Source organism: Argopecten irradians, chromosome 12, assembly GCF_041381155.1.
Source record: "Argopecten irradians isolate NY chromosome 12, Ai_NY, whole genome shotgun sequence".
NCBI classification, from domain to species: Eukaryota; Metazoa; Mollusca; class Bivalvia; order Pectinida; family Pectinidae; genus Argopecten; species Argopecten irradians.
In genome coordinates, this window is record NC_091145.1 from 32083836 (window position 1) to 32110929 (window position 27094).

The 27094-nt window shown below is 34.4% G+C and overlaps 1 protein-coding gene across 1 annotated transcript; it reads right to left on the bottom strand.

The window, feature by feature from the left end:
* Nucleotides 1-1865: 1865 nt before the first annotated feature.
* On the bottom strand, nucleotides 1866-27094 carry LOC138304598 (sodium- and chloride-dependent GABA transporter 1-like). The gene is made up of 13 exons (XM_069244761.1): nucleotides 26368-27094; nucleotides 16598-16729; nucleotides 15348-15663; nucleotides 14684-14816; nucleotides 14123-14257; nucleotides 13015-13118; nucleotides 7911-8035; nucleotides 7356-7468; nucleotides 6222-6353; nucleotides 4525-4627; nucleotides 4041-4141; nucleotides 2628-2798; nucleotides 1866-2015 (listed from the first exon to the last, which is right to left on the bottom strand). Exons 1-13 carry the CDS (start codon nucleotides 26627-26629, stop codon nucleotides 1908-1910), a joined length of 1935 nt encoding a protein of 644 aa, XP_069100862.1. The 5' UTR covers nucleotides 26630-27094; the 3' UTR covers nucleotides 1866-1907.

The following is a 27094-nucleotide window of genomic DNA, read 5'->3' on the forward strand; positions in this document are numbered from 1 at the left end:
AACATGTACAGAATGCTAGTTGTCTCTTGACAGTTTACACTCCGGAATGTTGACATCTTTTTTCGGTTGAAGTTTATCACTGTATAGAGGTTCAGAGTAAAATGACAAATTGTACATGTACATGCTTAAGTAAACTGGCATTCTGTACATGTACATTTTAAACATGTAACTTACTAGTGTAAAGTGTCTAGAGTAAACTGGCATTCTGTACATGTACATTCTACACATGTAACTTAGGAGTGTAAACTGTCAAGAGTAAACTGGCATTTTGTACATTTCATCATACACATGTAAGTTTGGAGTGTATACTGTCAGCAAAGTAAACTATACATGTACATTCTACACATACAACTTGTGATCATGAGTGTAATATGTCGGCTGATATGGGCCATCGTAAATTACAATACATATCAGTTCAAAAGTCGCTTGGATTATGTGACATCTGTTTAAGACAGCTCATAAATGTCAGTATTAATGTATTTCATATTTTTCATTTTTTTCTCTCTATTTTTATCGTCTGCTTATATTACTCTTAAACCACAATATTTCTGTATTCTTTGTTCATTAAAATGGCTTTTGTACCACTCGTTAATATGTCAGGAATAAAAATAAGACGATTCTCAATTTACAATACTGTTGCATAGTAACTTCTATTACCTAACCATGCGTTCTTTATCGTATTCATACCAGTTAAATGGAATCGGTACAGTGTCTTATCACGGTACGCATTTCGATTTTTTTTTTTTTAAATGGCGGTCCTTATAAAACGCTTCGTATTCAAATACGTATTTCCTTTATTAATAACATAACGGATAGTAAGACAATACATAAATAGTCTCGACAAAAATTGAAATTCATCATCATAATGACCAAAACTTTTTTATAGAATATGAATGTCTTCTGTGTTTGTTTTCTGCAAAGTGGACCCTTCGATAAGAAATGCAAATTGTCGGATGCGCCAACTACGATCAAAGTGGTACGCTTCAGTAAACGAAGCGCATGGAAATGTTTTCGTTAGATTGTTACGGTGCGTTCCATAACAGGATTCGCACCAGTGCAACAAGAATGACTTCATAGATAAAATGCACAGTTAGTTGATTACATACATAATAAATCTATAAGTTCAGTCGAGATTTCCGAGATAAAATTCAAACTAATTTTTGTTGGGTTTTGTCAAGCCAAATTCTTATAAGATCGAGTCTATGGACAACGCTGTATAAATACGCGCATGATAGTAGCTTCATAATGATATAAACCCAATGAAGACTTGCGTAACTCAAGTAGAATTTAGGATTGTTCCTTTCTGCAAAAGTATGTCAATGCTGTTTTTGTGTTTATCTTTATGTATTTCAACTTAACATTCAATTAGTCTAAACTATTGACAAAATTATCATTCCGTAAAATGTTTAATTTATCATTGGTATTTTTTTCTGTCTTTTTCCTTTTTAAATGTAACTATCAATCATAATAATAGCATTAAAAGTGAATATACACAATCGTAGAATAACTCGCTCACAATCTACCTACAATTCTAACTAAATATTAAATACAGACACAATATATGAATATCATTATAAATAGTGCCATGCTACAAAAACAATATTATTATCGGTTAAACTATTATATTTTTTACCTCGAAAATACGAAATGTACATCGAATGTTATTTTGATCCTATTTCAACCTGCATCATGTTGATTCAAGTCGATGCGTTTTTTCTTGTTACAGGAATACACAAAGAAAAACTCCAGATGATACCATTTGACTCTAAACAACATCCGATATCAAAACAACACTATTATCAAGTGTCTAACTATATATTATAGCATACTTATCTCCTCATTAAACACATTCTAACTATGAACCATTAAGTGATTATCTATACATATTATTAGGGGCCGTACTATTGTTACAGCCTAGCCACATTATCGCCATACGTGTTCACAACCGAGTACGGAGGCGGCGCACCTAGTCCAGTGGGCAGTTGTACATCCGGTCGGAAGAGATTTTTTATTTTCTAAAATACAAAAAAATAAAACAAATATACGAATATCTTAATTTTATTCTGTCCTTGCATCTTGGGGTAGGTATCTATTGTGACGTCATTATTTTGTGGACGCAATTCATGTCGTTTTCTCCGAAAAGAATGACGTTACGCTCACAAACACATGACGTTACAACCAATACCTACCCACAAGGACAGATAACTCTTTGATATGCAAATATAAAATACATCAAGGACCATTTATTTACAAAACAATGTCGGATGAACTACATGAGATATTTATTATGAATGTAAGAATTTTCCCGTTAGATTTTTGTAGATTATTTAAACAGTACATCATATAGGCGGGCATTTTCGGACCTAGAACTAAAAACTTAAATTCTAGCGAAATAAATTTTCGCAATTAAGAAGTGTATACAGTAAAAAAACATTTATTTAAATTTCATTGATCGGATTTCCTGCAAAACCCATCGGGTATGCGGTATTGAGAGGTTAAAACGTGATGTAAGTCGGTTATGAAAGCACATTTATTATTGTCGTTTTAGCTTATTTAGAAAAGTTAAGTTTTAGAAAGAATTACTCCAAATAAAGCTAACAGATATAACGTACTACACAGAAACTTACTTCTCGGTAAGAATTTCCGGGAGTGACCACAGCCTTGTAGACCATATACACCGGGATAACCATCACAGATGACAGTGCCATTAGAGCCCCTACAGCGTGCGCCCAGGTAGGGTACTCATAGTCCATGTACTTCATGGCCTTCAACTTGATCAAGCGGAACAGCAAAACGCCCTGTGAGAGGAAATGGGTTGGTAGCAGATATTCTATATTCTATTCTTTGCTACTTTTAAAATAGCAAAACACCCTGTGAGAAAAATGGTTTATGAAAACACGGTATTTTATATTGTTCGGTGCTGTTTTCATTTAATAAAAACAGCAACCTACCTATGATATAACCAAGCAAACTCGTCGAGGAAAACTGGTTTTGTAGTTAACATAGTATTTTTTCATATCATATCTGTTTCATAGCCTGGAGCAAATTGATGGCAAATATGTTTATTGTCCTCACAATGGAATTATAATGAAGACATAGTTAATTTTCAAAACTTTGGTAGATCATTAATAAATATATAATTAGATAGTCAATACATACATAATAACACATAATATTGATGAAAATCATATCTTAGAAGTACGATTGTTATGAAATAGGCTGTCCTTATAGTCTTTCATTAACATTCAACTAACACCCATTAGAAGGATAGCATGATTTTGAAAAATGCGGAATAGATATGTGGGATTGAATTGAAAAAAAATCTGCTAAATTCAAAATATATTTATTGTTTTTGGTTTTGAAGCTTCACCGCTGACAAAAAGTATTTTTTCACTATTAAAAACAGTAGCAGATGATTCAGTATTTTTCTTTAGTTACAAAAGTTACTAACTTTACACCATTACCACCATTAAAAAGTTTGAGCTTCTAATTTTACTTCAAATCAAAAATATGAAAAATAATTAATTGTATCCCGAAAAAATTCCGTGGCACTATATCTTATATGAAATGAAGTATTGATTGCGCATGCACCAAAGGCGAAATTAATCATTTTATATTATTTTTTGTGTTAATTAGGCATATATATACACGATTAAACACCAATTATAGTTCATATGATGAATATCATTTATGATCTGTCGGCGGTGCAGCATCTTTAAATGCAATATTTTATTTCATTACATTTCATAAGTGATGAAGGCAAATCTAATAAAGGAAAAAACTATATTATAAATAAAACATATATTTTATATTCATTTCTTTCCAATATTAAAAATACAAAAAAACTCCATTGCTTACGTAAGAAACCATTCAAATTCATTCTACCTCATTCTGTAGCTTTCATTAAAGTGGAATAGCAATAGCTAAAGTAAAGGGTCACGAAAACAGTTTCTTTTGATTTATAGGGTGTGCACTAATTATTTTAGTGATTTTTAATAAAACAAATGTTAATTATGATTTCATATTGGCTTTATACTCACCAAACATATTGCTGGTGTCATGAAGGTCCAACAGAACTTGAAGAATCTATTTGGATAGAAGCCAAACATACTACGCAGGTTCTCGTAATACCTGTTTACTCCTAAAATATAAAGAGTAACGGCGTAAGGATATCTTAGAAAAAAGAGACCGATGGAAAATTGAATAAGTTTGAATCATAGATATTAGGTCTTTTTAACTACATGGAGGTATAACGCATACCATTTACAATAGACTGCATCCAATATGATTCCCTATGAGGAATTGCTGTTTCAAAATCATAATAAATACTTATCAATTATGGACCTTAGTTGAGATCCATATGGTATTATAACACCTTGGTAGAGTCCTACCAAGGCAGTACAACACCATATGGACCGATTCAAAAGGGCGTTAATTTTTATATCAAATATATGTAGTTTCATTGACACTTGAATGATTGGAATAATGGAATAAAGTCTTGATGTTTTTACAATACAAGCTTACCATAGCCCCAAGAAACAGCAATGCACTCGAAGAAAATGAGACAGAGGAGACACAGACCACTGGCAGAGTAATGGTTAAACAATTCGAACACGAATATCCCGCCCTGAAACAGACAAGTATTATAAGATAAGCTCTAGGTTCCGAATTACAATCAATATATTCAGATCAAAGTTGTGTTAAAGCTTGATATTTCTTTGATTGGGAAATTCCCCTCCTTTCTTTTTTTTATCATCTTTTTTAAATACTATATTTGCTTAGTCAATACATTTATTCTTTATTTCATTCTATAGATGTTCAGTTTACCGGTGCAACTTTGCATTTAAGCTTCTTTTTTATCCGAGTCATTTTTTTCTGTATTTCATTTTAATCTTTTTAGATGATATAGCATTCAAGTGGTCGCTTGGATTTGAACTTTCAACTACTTTTTTATATGTAATAATTGTCGTCGATATGACTGAATATTGTAACCTATCTACATACCTCGGTCAACATGGATAGCTCCACGACGAAAGAAAGAAAACAAATATACCCTGCCTACGTACCTCGGTCACCATCGATAGCCCCACGAGGAAGGAGAGAAAAAAACATTGTACCCTGTACATTTACCTCGGTCAATACTGATAGCCCCACGAGGAAGGGGAAAAATAATGTACCCTGTCAACGAACCTCGGTCAACATGGATAGTCTCACGAGGTAGGAGAAAAAATAATGTGCCCTGTCAACGTACCTCGGTCAACATGGATAGCCCCACGAGGTAGGGGAAAAATAATGTACCCTGTCAACGTACCTCGGTCACCATCGATAGCCCCACGAGCTAGGAGAAAAAAATATACCCTGTCAACGTACCTCGGTCAACATGGATAGCCCCACGAGGTAGGAGAAAAAATAATGTTCGCTGTCAACGTACCTCGGTCTACATAGATAGCCCAACAAGGTAGGAGAGAAATAAAATATTGCAAAATGTCTATATACCTCGGTCACAATCGATAGCCCAAAGACGTAGGAGAGAAAGAAAATATTTCACCATGTCTACATGCCTTAATGACATGGATAACACCATGAGGAAGGAGAGTAAAGAAATATTGTACACTGTCAACGTACCTCGGTCACCATCGATAGTTCCACGAGTAGGAGAAAAAACAAATAGTGTAAATTATCAACGTACCTCGGTCAACATGGATAGTCCAACAAAGTATGAGGGAAAAAACAAATATTGTATCAACCTACGTACATAGGTCACCATCGATAGCCCCTCGAGATGGGAGAGAAAACAAATAGTGTATCCTGCGTTCGTATCTCGGTCACCATCGATAGCCCCACGAGGTAGGAGAAAAAAATTATTGTACCCTGTATATGTACCTCGGTCAACATGGAAAGTCCAACGAGGTAAGAGAAAACAAATATTTTACCAGCCTACGTACCCCGGTTACCACCCATAGACCCACGTGGTAGGAGAGAAAAGAAGTATTGTACCCTGTCAACGTACTCGTAACTGGGTCACCATCGATAGCCCCACGAGGTAGGAGAAAAAAAAACAAATATGTTACCAGCCTACGTACCCCGGTTACCACCCATATACCCACGTGGTAGGAGAGAAAAGAAGTATTGTACCCTGTCAACGTACTCGTAACTGAGTCACCATCGATAGCCCCACGAGGTAGGAGAAAAAAAACAAATATTTTACCCTGTCTACGTACCTCGGTCACCATCGATAGCCCGACGAGGTAGGAGAGAAAACAAACAACTGCGATGAATATTTCTCTGTTCTTACGTAGATAGCGCGGCCATTCGTCTATCAGAGCAGTAAAGAAGCCTTCCATGGTACAGAACTGAAGGTAAATCAAAGACACAATCATCAATCTAAAGCCATACATTTGTTATATCGATATTCAGATTTTTTTAAATTTTTTATTTGAAATTGTCATTACGCATACGTATTCAATGTACTTCATTTCAGAAGAGGATATGAAAAAAACACACATGGAAATCATCATCATTTTAAGGCCAGGAAAAAAATCACATAATCTATGTCAAGATTTTGATAAAAAAAATAAACTTATGTAAATATACGATTTAGTTATTTCATAGTAGACTACCGTGTGTCTGTATTTGTCATGATATTACTCGTTTAATACAACCTGGCCCCGATGTCTCGAAACATAGTACAAAACTTACATGTTCATCAAACGTTTTCTCTTAAGGAAAACCAGCTTAAAGTTATATGGTGTATGACTTGCTCTCATTCTATCTATTTGATCTATTCCTATCTCTACGGGTATCGCCGACGTTGATCACGTGATTCAACTTGCGAGGTTTCGATCTGTACGTGTATCGCCGACGTCGGTCACGTGATGCAAAGCGGGTTTCCGATTTTACCAAAAGTTTAAAACATTGCATTGATTTGTAACTAATTTTAAAACGGATATTTTTTATCCTCTTTCTGAATGGTTTGTTGGTACTTTTATGGATCAAAAGCATCGTATACATGTATTAATATACGTACAATGTGCTTTACAACAGTTGATAGAGTGAAAATTATGCGAAATATAATTTAAGTATTGACTTAAGTATGCACTTTTGTTTCGATAAATCATATCCTAGATACGGATGATAATGTTTATTCTTAACATATATAAGTTAGTAAACAACTACGGGAATTCATACTAATACTTGTCGTGTAAATGTATTAAGTACAGATGCTTACTATCATAGGAAGCTAATCTTGACTACATAAAATGTGTGCTAATGTTGAGAATTTAACAACACAAATCATAGTCTCACGTTGAATGATCAATTGTTAGTTTACATTACATCTGTGACTGGTACTTTACCTGACTGTCCAGCCCAAGCATAAGTACCATAAGAAAGAAAAGTATGGCCCAGAGAGGAGATATGGGAAGCTTGATGACGGCGTTAGGATAGGCCAGGAATGCCAAGCCGGGACCTAAAATGCAAACAAAAGGTATATTACGGTTAGGGATTGATTGCTTTTTCAATGTCTTTTACATAAATTTAAAATAGGAATGCATCTCATGTGTTCTTGATGAAGCGCATGGCACATTTTTATCAGTATTATGTTACAGATTTTAATTCACCTCAATAAAGTTGATATCTCGATATGTTCGTGAAATATTTTGGGATTTTAGACGTCTCTCTAATATCAGTATGTATGAATATTTTGATTATATAGTATCCATAAGAACCCAATAGTACTATTGGTCCGAACGACTGGAGGAAAAAATTCATCAAACTGATTTAGGAGATACAAAAATCTAAAACTCCTTGTGATACTAACTCCAGAAGGGAAGCTGATAATCACTAAATATAAAATGAAGTGATAAAACAAGCTTTCCAAAGGTTTGTTGTGCACATGCTCCAAAAATTACCGGAAACTGCTACATCGGCCACCGCCATCCGTTGTTCTTTAGCCATGAAGCCGATGACAGAAAATATAACGAAGCCGGCAAACATACTGGTGCAGCTGTTGAGAATGGAGATGAGTACAGCATCCCTGGAGATAAAAGATTCAATGTTACATCATCATTAACACAGACAATATGAGGGAACATTAGGTTATAGATGAGTACAGCATCCCTGGAGATAAAATGTTCTACATTGTATGTCACGTCACCATCAACACAGACAATATGAGGGAACATTAGGTTATAGATGAGTACAGTATCCCTGGAGATAAAATGTTCTACATTGTATGTCACGTCACCATCAATACAGACAATATGAGGGAAATTGGGTTATAGATGAGTACAGCATCCCTGGAGATAAAATGTTCTACATTGTATGTCACGTCACCATCAACACAGACAATATGAGGGAACATTAGGTTATAGATGAGTACAGTATCCCTGGAGATAAAATGTTCTACATTGTATGTCACGTCACCATCAATACAGACAATATGAGGGAAATTGGGTTAAAGATGAGTACAACATCCCTGGAGATAAAATGTTCTACATTGTATGTCACGTCACCATCAATACAGACAATATGAGGGAACATAAGGTTATAGATGAGTACAGCATCCCTGGAGATAAAATGTTCGACATTGTATGTCACGTCACCATCAATACAGACAATATGAGGGAAAATGGGTTATAGATGAGAACAGCATCCCTGGAGATAAAATGTTCTACATTGTATGTCACGTCACCATCAATACAGACAATATGAGGGAAATTGGGTTAAAGATGAGAACAGCATCCCTTGAGATAAAATGTTCTACATTGTATTTCACGTCACCATCAACACAGACAATATGAGGGAAATTGGGTTATAGATGAGTACAGCATCCCTGGAGATAAAATGTTCTACATTGTATGTCACGTCACCATCAACACAGACAATATGAGGGAACATTAGGTTATAGATGAGTACAGCATCCCTGGAGATAAAATGTTCTACATTGTATGTCACGTCACCATCAATACAGACAATATGAGGGAACATTAGGTTATAGATGAGTACAGTATCCCTGGAGATAAAATGTTCTACATTGTATGTCACGTCACCATCAATACAGACAATATGAGGGAAAATGGGTTTTAGATGAGTACAGTATCCCTGGAGATAAAATGTTCTACATTGTATGTCACGTCACCATCAATACAGACAATATGAGGGAAAATGGGTTATAGATGAGAACAGCATCCCTTGAGATAAAATGTTCTACATTGTATGTCACGTCACCATCAACACAGACAATATGAGGGAAATTGGGTTATAGATGAGTACAGCATCCCTGGAGATAAAATGTTCTACATTGTATGTCACGTCACCATCAACACAGACAATATGAGGGAAATTGGGTTATAGATGAGTACAGCATCCCTGGAGATAAAATGTTCTACATTGTATGTCACGTCACCATCAACACAGACAATATGAGGGAAATTGGGTTTATAATTTCATGATTTGTTTACTTGTCAGAAGTGTATATATAAATAAATAGAGAGCTTTGAAGCATGCCCGGTCTAGCCCTCTGTTTCAGCAGGTTTGAGTACCCTAAATGATACACCTCCTAAATTTGATCAATAAATGTCAAGACATAAAAAAAGTGTTTTAATTCATTTAAGGATAGTTAAAACATTTTCAGTCGATTAAGGTCGCATATCTATCAAAAATATCCCATTCAACAATTTCTTGTTTAACATAAGTGGTGTTTTAAGGATTGTCTTTTTCCGGATTTTGTTTTACGATTTCCTCATTTTCATGTTTAAATAGAGATAATAAGCAAGAGGTAAGAATATGACATATGAAAATTGTCAAAGTTATTGTTAAGTACCTTAATTTTTGTTCAGGACAGTTATTGTCAGTTTAGATTGTAATCATATATATTAAAAGAATCTGGATCGCGTACCAATTTGGAACAAAATAACGAAACAAAGCGTATGAAAAGCATGAACGAAATGGGAATATGTTGTAATTACGTAATTAGCTAGTACTTTATTACTGTTAACGCAAATACCTCTACATCAGCATTGGTTGTCATATTTTTGACATGTAATTTTGTGTAACATACGTTGAATGTTCTAGCATTACCAATGGTGCTCGTTAGCGCACCATGATAGATATGCTAGAACACCCAAGGTACAGTTGTGTGACAGCACAACGTACCAAAAACTGCGTGCGCACATCGTGCATACATCGTGCGCTTATCGTCCGCACATTTGTGCGGTTCGGATCGCACACCGCACAGATATGCGGTCCGTACCGCACAGCTGTGCGATCGGTACGATCGGTCAGTTTTGCGAAATCATTCCATAAACGGACCGTGTTGATAAATCTAATCAATTTAGTGATATCTAAATCTAATACTTCATTCCTATTTAACAATGTTTCGACACATCTAATATTTAATCATAATATTTGAAATACATTTTGATTGATGAATATTTATTTTTGATTTAATCATTGTATTGTCAGTTTGGGCGATATATGTTATCAAGGATTTATAAGTGAGATACGTCCTTGATATTTATATAAAAATGAAATATATATTGAAATAAAGCAAAAGTTCTGTACATTTATTAGAATATTATATATAATTATTAACTAAAAATGATTACATGTACATTAAAATAATGCGGAATGTCATGTGTAATTCAAGTTGTCAAGAGACATTTTTATCACACATGTAGATCTGTTTTAGTGTTTACACATACACATAAAATACAATATTTTATCATATTACATGTACGTAGATGAATGTACATGTGTAGTGTATACCCAATGCAGTTGGTACAAAAGTGTCTCATACACTTATACTGTAAATTGTACATATGTGCATTGGGATACATGTATACACTGAACCTGCATACACGTAAATGACTTGCATTGTATACTGTAAACTATAGGCACACATGCATGGCTGTCGTTATGGCCACTAGGCCTAGGGGGCTTTTCTCCCTCTTTCACCATCCCACCTTACCTGAGGTGATAATCAGTCAGGTGTCACAGGTAAGGTATACTTATTTTCTGTAACCCCTATGTATACATACTAGTCTAACAGATCTAGTATAGAAAAGGATGTGAATATCTGAATGTACAGTGTACGTAATAAACTATATTAATTTCTGGTAAAACCTATAATCTAGCTAGAATAGAATAAATGTAGCTTCATGCATATGTACATGAGCACTGCATCTTTCAAACGATTTTGGGTATAGTTATAAGTTTGATATCTAAAGGTAATTTCTTAATTAGACCACATGGCAATTGTTTTATTTATTAAAGCTCTCCTGCTTTAAAATATTTACATGATTTGTTTTAGTTATATATATACATTCAAATTTTAAAACTGAAATATCATTCACGTTAACAATAGAAAAAAAATAAGCTTGAAGATGCTTATTAAATACGTAGTAAATCAATTTATATTTATTATTTAATGGATATCCTTTATATGTATCACGCTTAGATTTATTAGGTCTTCAATACAGTGTCAATAAAACCCCATCATCGTTTCGCATGATATGTTAACTCAGTAAAATTGAATTTCTTAAATATCAACCACCATAAATATCTCCCAGACACCGTTCCTACCGCACAGACCGCACATCATGCACGCACATCATGCATACATCGTGCTCACATCGTCCGCACACCGCACATCGTGTAACGTTGGGCAGTCACACAACTGTATGTTATACACCAATGCATGTCAAAAATATGACAACCGATACTTAAATTTTCATTAACATAAGTCATTCCCTTTATAAAAAGAAAAGGGGTAAAAAAATAAAGTATGAAAACAAAACTTTTGTACGTTTGTATGGTGAAAAATATTATTTGATGGAACAGCCAAAGATTTGGCGGGAAAGAGTTATGTTCTTGTAATTTCCGGTGTGTTGCCACGGAAAAACGACTAAACCATAACAATACATGGAATAGTCCCATCGATAAAATGGGATATTCAACAATAAGTCCAACATTTCAATCCATTTCAAATATTTTCATAAGAATATATATTTCCATATTGATCAATTTTCAGAATCTATTATATTCTTCAGTGAGTTACCATACTGACGTAAAACCCAGTAATTTCTTGACTTTTTGAACTCTGATTGTGGTATTAGTACGCCAGAACTTAATTGCCTATTTTAGTACTGGAAAATAACATACATTGGGCTTAGCAGCAACATATTTGTACTGTGCATTCCTTTTACAGCATTATTGAAATAGAATAAAGACAGTATAGATATGTCTCAATGTATCGGCGCTTTCGTAGATATCCGATTTCATCCCTGCATTATGGCTAAATGCGGGTCCTTAAGTGGAAGTTTTAGTTAGTACTAGCAGGTCACTGCACTAAAAGCGTTTCTAAACATTATAGGATTGTTTACGAGTTTATATCTAAACAAAACTTTCAAGTGGCGTCTCTCAACGGTTCAACAAAGAACTAGTATAACAATACGATAATACATAATAAATGAATATATTGATTAAAAGTAGCAAGATAAATTAAACAAATGTTGTAAACATGGTTCAGATGTACATAAAATAACTGTGAAACACTAGACTTACCCTCCTCGATAAACAAGTGGTTACTATTACTGCCGTTATATCCACCCCCGGTCTATATCATACTAAAACTGAAAGGCTGATGTAGACTTCTTGTGTACAAATAAGCTCTCTCTTTATAGATAAAGCTCTGTCTTTTTATTGTAATTAAAATTGTGTATGACATATGAATGTGACATAAAAATTTGACCTTAAAAAAAATTAAAACTGAAGGCAGTTCAGAAAAATAATCTTACTGATCACAGGCCTGTAGAGACTTCCTTTGAACACTACAGAAAGAGCAACGATCAATTCCAAAGCAACGTAGCAACGATCAATTCCAAAGTAACATAGCCAATCACAGTGTACCGTTATACATTTCTTTTGGTGTACAAACGTACATCACCAGATAGTCCAATGGTGGATATAACGACAGTGGTAGTAACCACTGGAGTATTAAGGATATAGACTTACTTGTAGACATTGTTGTGATAATTGTTGTAACTCCCCAAGGCTATCAGAGAGCCCAGACCAAGACCGTAGGAGAAGAATATCTGTGTTACGGCATCCAGCCACACCTGGGACAACATATTGGTATGTTATGAAGATACTTACGAAGAACGTCGAAGTTGTAATACTATATATGCCAACAATATTCAAGGGGTCACTTAAAAATGAAATCTTACAAGTGATGAGAGGACCATGAAAAATTGGTTATGATGGAATTTCCCTTAAATTCTATGCAACATTTCCTAAATATCACTTACATATAAGTGTATAGTAAAGTACTGCGAGAGCTTGTTGACATGATAAGGCTTTAAAATTTTAAAACAGAAAAAGGGTCCTAATAGCCTCAATTCCAATTCATAATATATATAGAATCTATTTGAAATGAAGTAAGCCGTAACATAAATTCCGGCAAATATTCGCGTATCGTGATTTCGTTAATGCGCGACTCATCTGTAACGGATCCTATCTTGGCGTTGCAATGCACTGAAATATAGTCATCATATGTAAGCTCATTCAGCTATATACAATAATGTAGATAAAATAATTTTGGTGTATAGATTAGTTTTTAAGGAAAATGTTTGTAATATGTCATTATATTTAGTTATTATCAATTTATAAAAGCATCATAAAAATACTTTCTATATCGCTCAATTTAGGCTAGACTCTAAGCGAGAAACTCTATAATGGCTGTCCCCATTTATGTTGCATAAGTCATCTTAAGTGGTTAAAACTTTTTAACAAAGTTCAAATTGTTGATATTAAATATAATAACATGCATTTATGTGGCTACGTTAAAAATCAATTACAAAACAAATTATTAGCAGTACATCGTATCCATTAAACCGTTACTATATACCACCCAATATTCACTATGACTTAATGTCCCGTTTCCACAGCTTTTCACGGCGATTAAATGTCACATTTTACATATGTTTTATTTAATTTACAGAATAAGCGTGTTTGCGGTGTATTACTTTCGCGAATTCAACTTTACCGATAAATTATTTTGCTCGCGAAGATGTGTTGGTTTACAGTAATTGAACACGTGTATATGCTATCATGAACAGCTCACCCCTGAATCGGCCAGTTTCGATAAATCCGGGTAGATGTAGTACCGGATACCATCCCACGCCCCCGGAAGTGTTACACCTCTGATGAGAAGGATTGTCAGGAGGATGTATGGAAAGATGGCGGTGAAGTACACAACCTGTAATAAACGTTAAACCATGAACTTTTTGTTAGATATGCTAAAGCCGGAAAAACCAATTCGTAACATGCTTCATACCCACCACAGTAACAAAGTTCTTGTGATAGAACGGAAAAGTAAGTGATTATTTAAATATATTAACATTTTTTTTTATCACAGAACTGAAAAGCAAGATGTTAGTGAAATCACCAATAAAACTATATTGCCTTTCAAAAGCTCACGTATTACTACTTATTACAATAAATGTTGACAGTGGTAAAAGAATGTCTTTTCTAATCTATACAAATATTCGAGATGAATTTTCAGCAGTCTAAAATGTTCGTCTCGCATATGCATTTCGAAAAAAAACTAGTTTATACATTTTATAAATAGGCGTGTTCGGAATGAATAATATATTTCTTGATTCCAGAAACATTCTGTTCTTACCTTTCCTGTCCAACTAATGCCCTTCCAGATACAGAAATAGCACAACACCCAAGCAAGTAGCAAGCAGAGAGCAAGCTGCCAACGGACACTTCCGGGTTCATCGATTCCATTACTTACTTCCAAAACATGTCGTCTGAAACATTCAATAATAAAGCTTCTTTACGTTTGGCTTAGTTTCCATTGCTTTCCATTTCCATTTACTTAGTAAAGCTACAGGCCTTCATCCCATGCCCAGCACCAAAATAGCTGTTAAACTATGCATTAGTGGGCTTTAAATATACATGCAACATGTGTTAAAAAGAGCGGTGCCCTTATAAATGTACGTGCATAACAACCTAATGGGATGATAATGTTTGATTCTATACGGGTCACGATGTTATCATTAAATAGCAAAAATATACATTACTTGTCGAGACATTGAATGTATTACAATACATACAGGGATGTTGTTCATGCGTATGTTAATCGTAGAGCACACTTCCAAACATCTGAGGATTGATCGAAGATGCAAAACTACGCGAGTCAAAAGTGGTTGTTATTTTACAAAATGTCAATCATTATTCAGACTTTATAAAGACCAGCAGGCAATATTAGTACAAAAATATCACTTATCACACACTATCGACCATCTTCCTGAAACTCATAAGAACATAACGACACTCACTCCCAAAACTCCCGGACTGGCGATGTTAACGGCAAAGCGCTACAGTTGAATCCGGGGTAGGACATCTCCATGGCAGTAACATTTCCTCCCACTGACGTATTGGCCTCTGCCCAGAATGTCCCGTTTGTGCAGTTGTAGAATGACCATTGGCGATCGTACTCGGACTTGCATTTGTCACTGTTCCACCAGTTGTCACACGTTGACCACGGAAGGATACTCGTGAAAGAGTTGAAGAGATAGTAAATGGCCCAGGCCAGAATGATGACGTAAAAGATGTTGAGCCAAGCGGCCATTATGGCGGCGGCATAACCGACACCTAAATATGAAATAAAACATTATTTATATTACCAAAGAAACTGTACTGCAGACAGTCGGAATTACACACATGTCATCATGTGTTCCAGATATATTCAAGCTTTGGGTATCTGCTTAGCTTGACAGTACATCTACAAAAAGCAAAACAATATAAAGTTAGCAAATTATGATACATCCATGGCGTACTTGAACTGACTTTTAATTGCAGGATAGATTGGATATTTCAATATTACTGACAGCAGAAACAAAGAATTAATGCATCATATCATATAGCAAAGGTTAAAATGTAATAAATCGAAGTCGAGGAAGTCAAGAACGAGTATAGCTTATAAAGACAGAAAATCAGGTAAATCATGTAAATAAGCAAGACATACTATCAGAGTAACATGAATATGACTGCATTACATATTCCTTTTTTTCTTGGTAAAAAGTTATACACAGAACATGTAGGTTAATATCGTTATCAATGACCCTCATATATATTGTTTAACAGCACATCATGGTAAAAGCTTTCTTTTAGTTGAAAATAGTGGCTTTAAATCTTTTAAATGATACTAGCATAGAGTATATTTTACAATAATAAGATTGTTGGGATTGTTACAGTAATAAAAACACAAGTTGTGTAATATGTCACGTGTTTGTAACTAAATAACCACTTAGACTACTGTTATAAAAAAGTGCGTTACCCGAATCAACCCACGTTAGTTGACTATCACCGCGCCTGATGGCAAAACAGCGAATGAATCTTCACTGCTATTACAGATAATACGGGGAATTTTGTCTGCTGTTGTAACCTCATCTTAGGCCATCGATATCAATTTCATGATGTTATAATTGTTTTGTTAGTTGGTTATTCTGGTGCAATCTGAAACATATTTTATACTTAAAAATGTATTGTTCATGTAAATCAAAAGCATGTATCTAAGAAACAATACCTTTGAAAATAGGAGATATTTTCCATACACCGAGACCCCCAGTGCTCTGCCATTGTCCAAGTGATAGCTCCAAAAAGTACATTGGTATTCCAGCAAACACAGAGGTCAGCAGATACGGGATAAGGAAGGCACCTGTAAAGACATTGATAGTTATTGAGGATTCGATTAATGATGAAATAATTACTGCCGAAATAGTGTATATATCCTCTCTTAGCTTCCATCTCTCTGTTCTTAATACACTGCGTGATAGGCAGATGGTTATGTCCTAGGCTCGGTAATAGTCGAAACAAGGACCTTAGCTCTACTAATAAATCCATCATTTAATCAAACATTTTTCATTTAACAATATATGAAAGGTACCATTTTATATTGATGCTTTGAATTATTTTCTACTTTAGTGATACATCTGCTGCTATGCTATATTTTTGAAATTGCGTTGTGTTTCTTGATATCCCCCTTGTTGACGCTATGCTATTCTATTTTTTGTCTAATACGTATACTAGATCATGATATATTTGTTTTGTGGGTTTACGATCGTTTTTTGATTACATGTATTTCAAAACTTTAAAAATAAAATTTGCATTTAATATCGTCATGTCTGCCAAAATATACGTCATTTTTATATTAAAATGCACATGTAAACAGGCTGTTACATTTAAAAAGTAAGATAAATCTAAGTGGAAAAGCACATGTTATTTGTAATCAATAAAGTGGATATGCGTTTATTGTAGTCTTGCTCTTCTAAAGATCATATTTCAATATTGATACATATGGTAGCAACTAGGAAACCCATCTGTCTTATGGAAAAATGGACTACGTTCGAAAGAATCGTTTCATATAGCGTTCATCCTCGACATTCCAGGGCTACTATCACTGTCTTTATCAAAGGAATCTAATAAAGGGCACTGTATGTCCTTTAAGCCTTTTCTGTAGGCCTGTGATTGGTCAGTTTCTAGTGAAATTTAGCTTTACATTGACATAGTCATAAGGTGAATATGACAAGAGTGAAAGTAATTCCTGGAGTATTGAGGATGGCCCAGTGGTGGTTATAAATACAGTTATAGTAGCCCATAGACTATCGATGATGTATAGCAATAAGCTACACTGTAATCTATTTTCAATTATTCTTCTACTACAATTGTGAAATCTATGTTTTTATATGTAATATAAAATAATACGTTGAGAGTTAATCTAGAAAAGAAATAACACGATTTGTTTGAAGGGAAAGCGTTTTCGACATATTTTGACATGCATTGTTGTGTAACATACTTAACGTATTGTAGCATATCTAACATGGTAGGCGTTAGGGCGTGAACGCACCATGATATATAATCTAGAACACCCAATGCATGTTACACACCAATGCATGTTACACACCAATGCACGTTACAGACCAATGCACGTTACAGACCAATGCATGTTACACACCAACACATGTCAAAAACACAACAACCAATACCTATAAATTGTATTTACATATAATCAGCCATTCCTGTTATAAAAAAAAGATAGAAAAAAGATAAATTACGAAAATGTAACTTATATGTCTTAATGGAGAAAATACAGTGTATAATTTGATAGAAGACCCAATGAGTTGGCGGGAAATAGTTGGTTATAGTCGCTTTCTGTGTGTAACGCCATGATGAAATAGTCCTATCGCGAATTAGGATATACAAAGATAAATACAACACTTCAATCAATTACATATATTTTATTAGAATAAACATGCTTTTTATATATTATCAACTTCAAGAATAGTTTAATATCCTTCAGTAAATTCTCACACAGATGTCAACTCTAATAAATGCGTAATACATGTATCCTGAACTCTGATGAAGGTGAAGTATTAGTACGTGAGCCTAACTACCTATGTTAAATACTGGAACTTATCATATATCATTGGATTTATTAGAATCATATAGGTACTATGCAGGGCAATGTAAATATTGCGTATTGTGTATAACATAATAGTCACATAAATGGACACAAACATTCATTTATTTAAACTTATTTGTTTGCAGCTGCTGTTTTGCCATTTTGACAGCTTTTGAATCTTACCTATACGGTCGAGAGCCTACATTTACAAGAATGTTAATGTCAAAATGTTAACATCCCAGCAGAAGCCGCTATGTTTTACGACGTTATCGTATCCTACGTTGCGTTATAGCTCACCGACGATAAGTCATGACGTCATAATGTTGATTCTACCCGGCACAACCAATCCAATCAAGTAATTGGATATGAAGTGAATATGTTAAAAATTAAACTTTGTAATAATTTCCAGAATGACGCAAAAGTAGCGCGATTTGTATTAATGGGATATTAATGAGTCAGATGTGACATTTGAATGATGTAGAAACTCGATACCCTAATTTTATCCCTATCTTACCCTAATCTTACTGGTATATTAAATATGTAGGATTGTTGATATATCACTGTAAAAAGTCATGGTTTCAACCTTTTACTAGGAAATACAACACGAATATGCTGTAGTCTTACAAAACATACAGTTATCATACACACACCATATTGCGTACAGGAAAGGCCCTCCCTAAACGATCCTAGCTGTTAGTAGGATATTAATCAACAAATAAACGATAGTTTAATTCAGATGAGGGTAGCATTGAAAATGAAAAGATTTTTTTTCTGGTTTTTCCATAACCATCAGAATGAAAATGTTTGAAAGATTACGTATATTAAATTGGATGATGTGCAATAAGAATTTGCATTTGCAGAGCTTGTAAGGTGTGTATGATGGAGGTAGGGGGCTGGGCCAAATGTTGATACTGTAAACTATGTATGATGAGTGGTCGAAAATATTGACATGATTTTTTTTTCTGCAATAATCTATTGAAGATCATTAGGTTTGATGAATTAAGCTTTAAAAATAACTCAAATGGACAGGTCAACATGTACAATACCTGATAATCGTTAGTTATGATATGAATAATGCAAACACTCTAAATTCTTGCTTTTATGCCTTACGTATGCTTTATGTACGTTTAGATGGCAAGCATACCAGCACAAATCACTTAAAATTTACTAATAATGCTGTACAAATGGAATAGCTTAGCTTCATGTTCTGACCGTATGTACTCAAAATGTTGCTAGCTTTTGGTGGTGAATAGCTTCTTAATTCGTGAGTATGAAAGTTACGGAATGTTTTAACTTTAATGTGTCAGACGATATAGAACCCTCCTGTGAAGGGAAGCTAGCTTGTCTGGTAGTCTCTCAGTAACAAGGTCTGGGTTATACAATTGCTTGTACCTAAAATTAATTATGATTCCAATTCCGATTAATCAATTGATAGATTTATAGAAATCATCCATCACATCAAAACTACATGTTAATACAATAATGCATTCAAAAGTCCCATGTAAAACGCAATTATTTTTCAGAAAAAAAATGCAATAATAGTGACAAATAAAATAGTACACAAAAAGTATTTCTTCACGTGCATTTCGTGTGATTTTTTTTCTCCTGAATACCTGGTGAAGTTGACTTAAATTTCATGTAAAAATTAACATGAGAGTCTTTACACATGAAATTCACGTGACATTTAATTGCACGAGAATTTCAGGTGACGAAATAAAATATGTTTGTCCTTTCTGTGGTCCCTCGTCGTTGAACATAGCGTTAAACTACTGATTTTGGTTGTGGTTATCATAAATATCGTGTTATGTTCATGTCATCATATTCAGGAGAAATTAATTCAAAATAATAATGATTATCCAATGTAGTTATGTTATGATAAATCAAACCTGCCTTAGCGGCCGCCATCTCTGTATAACGACTATCTATTTAGTAAGCATTTAACGGCCCATTTCACCACAATTTGCGCTGGGTATAAAATGTTTTGTTCTTTGTTTCTATGATGGCCTTTATAGTCAGATAATGTTTGAGTATATGTATTTTCTTACACGGAATGAGTCTATATTGATAAAATCATGACTCTCAATAAGTAAATATACCTACCCCCGCCGTTCCGGTAACACAGATACGGGAATCTCCATATGTTCCCTATACCTATACAGTATCCAATACAGGCTAAAACAAATTCTAGTTTGCATCTCCATGCCTCCCGAGGTTCGTCCTCAGTTTTAGTCTCCTTTACATCATCGTCACTCCCAATATTAAGCCTCTCAACTTCCGGAGGTTGGTTCATGGTTACCACACGTTGTATTAAACTTTCTAGTAACTGCCTGTTTTGTATGATCCTACAATCCAAATCTCTTTACGATACTTGTTAACTAGAACGTGAGAAGCGAATGACTTTGTCAGTTATTCCTTCATAAATGAAAAAAATGACTGACCTTTCGGTTCCGCTCTATTGGAAAGTCATTTGGTATAATACACTATTTTTCGGTAAATTATTTTCTGAAAATAAATTAATAATCAAGATGATCTTTGTTCGCATGCCCTGTCGTAATGGGAATATAATAAACTACACAGCCTTGTTACAAATAATGCAATGACAGCAAATTGACTAAATTATGACGAATAACGCTCGCTGCTTTTTAACATGAATACATTACACAGCTATCCATCTACTGTACGATACGCTGTTTTGTACCATAGACATTCCATTTTACACTTGACACAGCGTGTTGAAATTAACTCCTGTGGTTGAATGTAGGGTATTTCTACGCATTTGCATGTTACAGTGTACATTGTACTAACATTACATTACAAGATAAGCTGGCTGGTAAGATATAACCAGGACGAGTAATAAAGACTTCCTCAATGTGAAACACATAAAATGTGTTTTCTTCTCCATTGACACAAAATTATTTTCTGTAGTGTTATTTATTATACAGAATTGCTAGACCGGAAATTATATCCAGTCAACATTCAAATATATTATTAAAAGCAGTAAAAGGACTGCAATAAAGTTAGGCTAGCTTGAAATTGTTATGCATTATCTAATGATCACCAGCTTTTCGGTATATCATGAAATGTTTACATTGTGTGGTGTGCTTGCTTATACACAAATTACAAAAAAAATTTAAAATGGTCGGTGTAGGGATACATGCAGATTCAGATCCGCCTCGTATAATTCCTTCTCGAAATATTTTGTTTAATTGTACACTAGATCAAAAAAGGATAAATACTACATGTTAGCAATGTTGATAAACAAAATTATATCTGAATGATGTTACATGTAAGTGCTCTCTATGTGAAGGTACGGCAATGTCAGTTGTCGCCTAACAATGATGAATAAGAAAATAAAGTGTTGCAAAAATATTTCAAGGCATTTCAGTTATCAGCAAGACAATCATTATTTGACACTTTTGATAAAAACATACTTCATACTCCGAATCAGATATCTTTTCGGTAGCTAGAAACATTACCGTTGTAACGGAACGATTTATACACCTACGTCATCGATATTATGCAGTTTTAAACTCAACTCGACTCATCACTGTAACATCTTATTACAAAAAATGAATAATTTACCAATTAAAAACCAATTCTGTAAAATGAAACGTTTTTTATATCTAAAATTATTCCATACGTTCATCATTATTGATATCAGAAGGAACTATATGGTTCCAATATTTGTTCCGCCCGACCCCAATGAAATTTGCTAATGGACGCTTATTCTATACATCTTAATTGCACAATTTTGCAAATCATCCATATTCGCACGTAAGTAATACGTAAGTAAAACCGTTGCTATATAGATATATTAATCGCCTTGCGTCCATAATGGTCGTATATAGTCGTTTCAATGTTTGTTGGTAACATTCTTTCAGATATTTCTATCAACTAGCGGATGTGAAAATGAGCTGTGAATTCTTCTCAAGGACTATTTCGACAATTTTCAGATGTACTTCAATGTAGGAGACTACACAACAGCTTGACAGGTACTGAAGGTTAGAATTATCATTGGGTGCGTTATATCAAGCATAGTCTTTTCAGCAGCGAGTAACTTTATCATCGAAGCTGTTGAGAAGATGAGTAGGGGTCCGTACCTGTCAACTGGCAGTCGGAAAACTACAACCTTAGCTTTTATGAATGGGACGCCGATAACAACAAAGATAGGAGTAGAAGAAAGGTGGACCTTGAGGGATCTAGAAAAAATGACCACTTCGGCCCATGAAATTCAAACCAGCCAAGTCCCGGAGTCTCGTTCTAAAAGCAGGCAAGGTGAAAGAGAAAAGGTTTAAAATCGGGGAAGTGGACATCCCAACAGTCAGAGAGAAGCCAGTGAAGAGCCTTGACAAATGGTTCATTCAATGACAGAAACAGAAGCAGCAGAAATACTAGCAGCCGACGGAGGAATGCCGTGGATGGAAGACATGTTGCCTACCGATAGAGGTCGGAAGCAGCCTGATCAACCTAGCCGGCGCACGTTTGAAGGTAGTCATGGAAAGTGTCAAAACGTCTAAGAAAGGAGGATCCACTTGATGAGGGGATAGGCCAGCATTGGAATCATTCAGTGTAGTCAAGGTATCTACACGTTAAACACAAAAACCAACAAATCAATAACAACAACTTCGTCAGAAATGTTTCAAATCCTTAAATGGCTGCCTTTTAGCAAAAGGATTTTATACACTCAATCTGTTTTATGTACAAAATTCTTAACAATCCAGCTCCGCGAAATTTGAATTATTTTATTCGTTTATCTGATATCCACAGCTAACATACTAGATTTTCAAATTCAAATATTTTTTTTACCAAATCACTGTGCAAGTACTTTTAAACGATCTTTTAAATATAAAGGCTTATCTTTAAATATAAAGGAGCTTATGTTTTAGAACACATTTCACCAGACCACATAAGAAATAGCACTTCTCTTTTATCTTAATGAATTTTTAATGAATACAGATATTTCTTTAAATTGTAAATTTTGTATTTTTTTATATTTATCTTGACTATGTGTAAGATGCTAATCTCAACATGTAATCAAGTTTAAATAAAGTCTATTATTATTCTAATTATTAAGGTTACAGATACATTTCCTGCAACGACTGTAAAACCTCGATGGGTTTAAGTTATTTTAAAATGTTCGACTCAATTGGACTTGGTCTCATAAATTATAGACAAGAACCGACGAACTTTCCGTCGATTTAGCTATCTTCTGGATCTAGACAGTGCACGTATCTTAATGTTATCACTTTCAAGTTTTCAAGCTTTTAAAAATATTTCTACTCATTATACATTTTAATAGAAATGCTGCAATATAAATCAACTATCTATCGTGTGAAACCTACATTTGCATTGAACGGATCACTGCCTAAGATGGAATGTGATATTTGACAAGCTATATGATATCCTATCAAAATTATTTCTGCAGTTTGAGCGATTAATATCACTGTTTACGTGATCATAAGGACTTCGTTGGTGAAGAAGACACGTGTTTTGCATACCTGTAACACTGCACGTCTCAGTGGCCACAAGATCTGACATGCATGACTGGTCATTGTTTCTTTACATAAATATAATAGAGACCCGATAAGCATTCACAGAACGAGATATCTATGTTTATATGTTGTAACGAATAAATTATCCAACTACAAGTAAGTACAACCCGAGTTTTTTTAATTTTTACTCGAGAGGCGATACTTTACTGAACACTTTTGCCACCACTGTCCCTTTGTACCAATTAACATATCAATACATCGACTGCAACAAACAGATGAGAACATTGTTGATCGGTAATCTATGTTGATGATCAACATGCTATCAGTTTACAACACCGAGGAAAACCAGTATTATTACATGTAGTTAAAACATCGATAGTTCACTTGAACATATAAAAACGTCGTTCCTCGTTCACAATGCTGATTGAAGGTAACGATCATCAGTTTGAATTTGACGCTATCGGCAATAAAGCAAGATGATCATATGTTATAACCTGCATTTGAAAAAAGCTTTACGGTATGCTTTCATTGTGAAAGTAAAACATTTATATTGTTTATTGCAAGTATCACAAATAACAAAGTTAATTTCCCTGATTCCCATTCAGGCATCCTTTTGATTAAGGGTTGAATGGGTTTTTTTTCTAATTTTCATAGCGGCTATATATAGCAGAAGCTATCTACATATCCCGTGGAGCGCGTCAGCGATCCTCGAAAAATACATTTAATATATATATTTACATTAGAATAATTTGTCAAAATAAAAATTATTGAAAGGTTATTACCTTCCGGTCGACATATTTTTGCAAATGACAAAAGATTAACAAGATTATAGTTAAAATAATTTTTTTATTGAATTATTACAGTAAACCTTAGTTGATTCTATATCAAGAAACAACACTTTAGAGATTATACATTAAAAATATTAAATTTCATTTTATGGGGGAAGGCCATCACAGTTGTATTTATATCAAGCGTAGAATTTCTAAAAGTGTATGGTGATGCCAAGGTCATATCCATTTAGAATTTACCCTAGAAGCTGTCAATATACAACGGCATTCGTATTCAACGGTGAAAAACTGACCTTGATGAAAAATGTATTGTTCTATTTTTCAGTTAACTTCCTTTCACTTATTTGTCATTGATATAAGTCGAAAACTGCCCAATACATGGTTTTTTCACACGTATTGTAGACTTTGGCTTTTATCTGAAAACGTCAACATCTTTCTGTGTTAATATTAAACATGTTTTACTTTAAAAGAAAACATTGCAGGTAGGCTTAGTATACCTCTACCTCATCCGCAATGCCGTTTTTAAACGGTATTACACTGTAGTTATATCCATACACAATGGTTACACAGGACAACCTTGACCTCACTGCGATGTGATGACCGGTATAACTACCTTGCGGAGGTCAACTCCATTTTGGAACATTATTTTCACAATGTTATATTGATCCGATATTGTTTCTTTCTTAATCAAGTACGTTCTCTGGTACTGTGTTTGCCAAATAGAAGAGAGTGCTTTATTTTTTCACTTACTAAGAAAGATTAAATATACCAAAACTGATTTCATACTAAAAGGTGACATATATTCTGGAATATTAAAAAACGAAATAAAGAAAACAGCAGCATTTAATCAATGAAAAATATTAAAGTTAATGTAAACGCAACAGGGTGAAGTGGAAAAATTAAGATTTAAATTGCTTTGATACAGAGAATTTGATTTTCATTCCAAATCTGCCTTATATAATTTATTATAATAAATACTGTGGATATAAATGAATAAACAATAAATGTTTAATTGTTAGCAGTACTATGCGTTTCATTTTCATGCTTTCTAGTTTTTGTGTTATGCATTGACTTTGTATGTGCTATTATTATTAATAAATTGACAGGGGTATTTGTATCTTCCTACATTACGAATATCAAGTCCTTTATTTCCTACGTTTAAGTGTGATCTTTAAATGCACTTCAGAACAGGTTCGCGAAAATTAACATTTGCTGATTTAAAAACCGACTGGACATGCCTATCTGTATCAATGATATAGATACTAATTCACGGAGATGAAAGTCCCCGAGTTACTCGGATCGCGACATTTGCGGAAGTAAATCGCACGCGAAAGAACGTGTTTTTTTACAGAATCTACTCCCACCATGTAAGTGGTATCTTACTACCAGTATTTCTTACATTTCTTACACCTACCCATCTCAAATTTTGCTTTCCCAAGTATTAATTTTGACATCATCTTACAAATAGGAAAAATCCTGAAAATGATCTTGTGTGTACTTGATTTTGCCTCTCTATGTTGTATTATCCCCTATCCGGTGTCTAATTAATTGACGGGGCTTAATGGCGTTGTTCTGGTTATAACCGAGTCTAGGACAACCCGTAATGCATACTTACCCCCTCCATTTTTATAACAGAGATACGGAAACCTCCATACGTTTCCCAATCCGACACACTGACCAATGCAGGACAGGATGAACTCGATTTTGTCATTCCATGTTTCTCGTTCCTCGCATGACTCAAGCTTCAGCTCCACCGGTCGAGAGTTAGAGGTCAAGGGTGATTGTCCACTCGAGTTGGCTGTAAGACTAGTCCTCTCATTGTTTAAGGTCTGTTGTTGTGCCTCCTTGTCTTGTAAAACATTTTTCTCGTTCTCCATGATGCAGATAATGTCTTACTGAAAAGTTCCTTTCATTACTCCAACCGAAAAAATGAAAACTGTCACAACTTTGTAGCCGCTAGGTCTGGATCATTTAGATGGGCATGAAATTCGCAGAAATGCCATACTCTAAATTTCCACTGACTGGAACTTATTCCATTATTGAGAAATTGATCTACGCTAAAAGAGAGCATATAGACATATTGGTCACAAATTGTCACACGCTCCAAAGTGTTATTCAATTTTTGTTGTTCTCCAAAGGTATTCGCACTCGATTAATTCCGTAGAAAAAGAAATATGATACTGAGCTCGTGTGAATCTTGTTCACGTTAGGTAATATTTACATAAGTAAGTTTGAAAGGTGTTTCTGGTCGATTCTTTAGAGATCACTCTGTGTAAAATCAGTGTGTCCGTCAGATATCTTCACAGAAAGATTTCGGCTATTAGATCAGGAAGAAAAAGTGC

What these genes read in the sequence shown, in the direction of transcription:
- LOC138304598 (XM_069244761.1), bottom strand. Translation starts at nt 26,629, where the DNA reads ATGGAGAACGAGAAAAATGTTTTACAAGACAAGGAGGCACAACAACAG. An exon ending in TATCACAACAATGTCTACAA is followed by an intron (nt 8,036 to 13,014) that starts GTAAGTCTATAT and finishes TTTTATCTCCAG; the next exon opens with GGATGCTGTACTCATCTCCA. An exon ending in GGCCGATGTAGCAGTTTCCG is followed by an intron (nt 7,469 to 7,910) that starts GTAATTTTTGGA and finishes TTTGCATTTTAG; the next exon opens with GTCCCGGCTTGGCATTCCTG.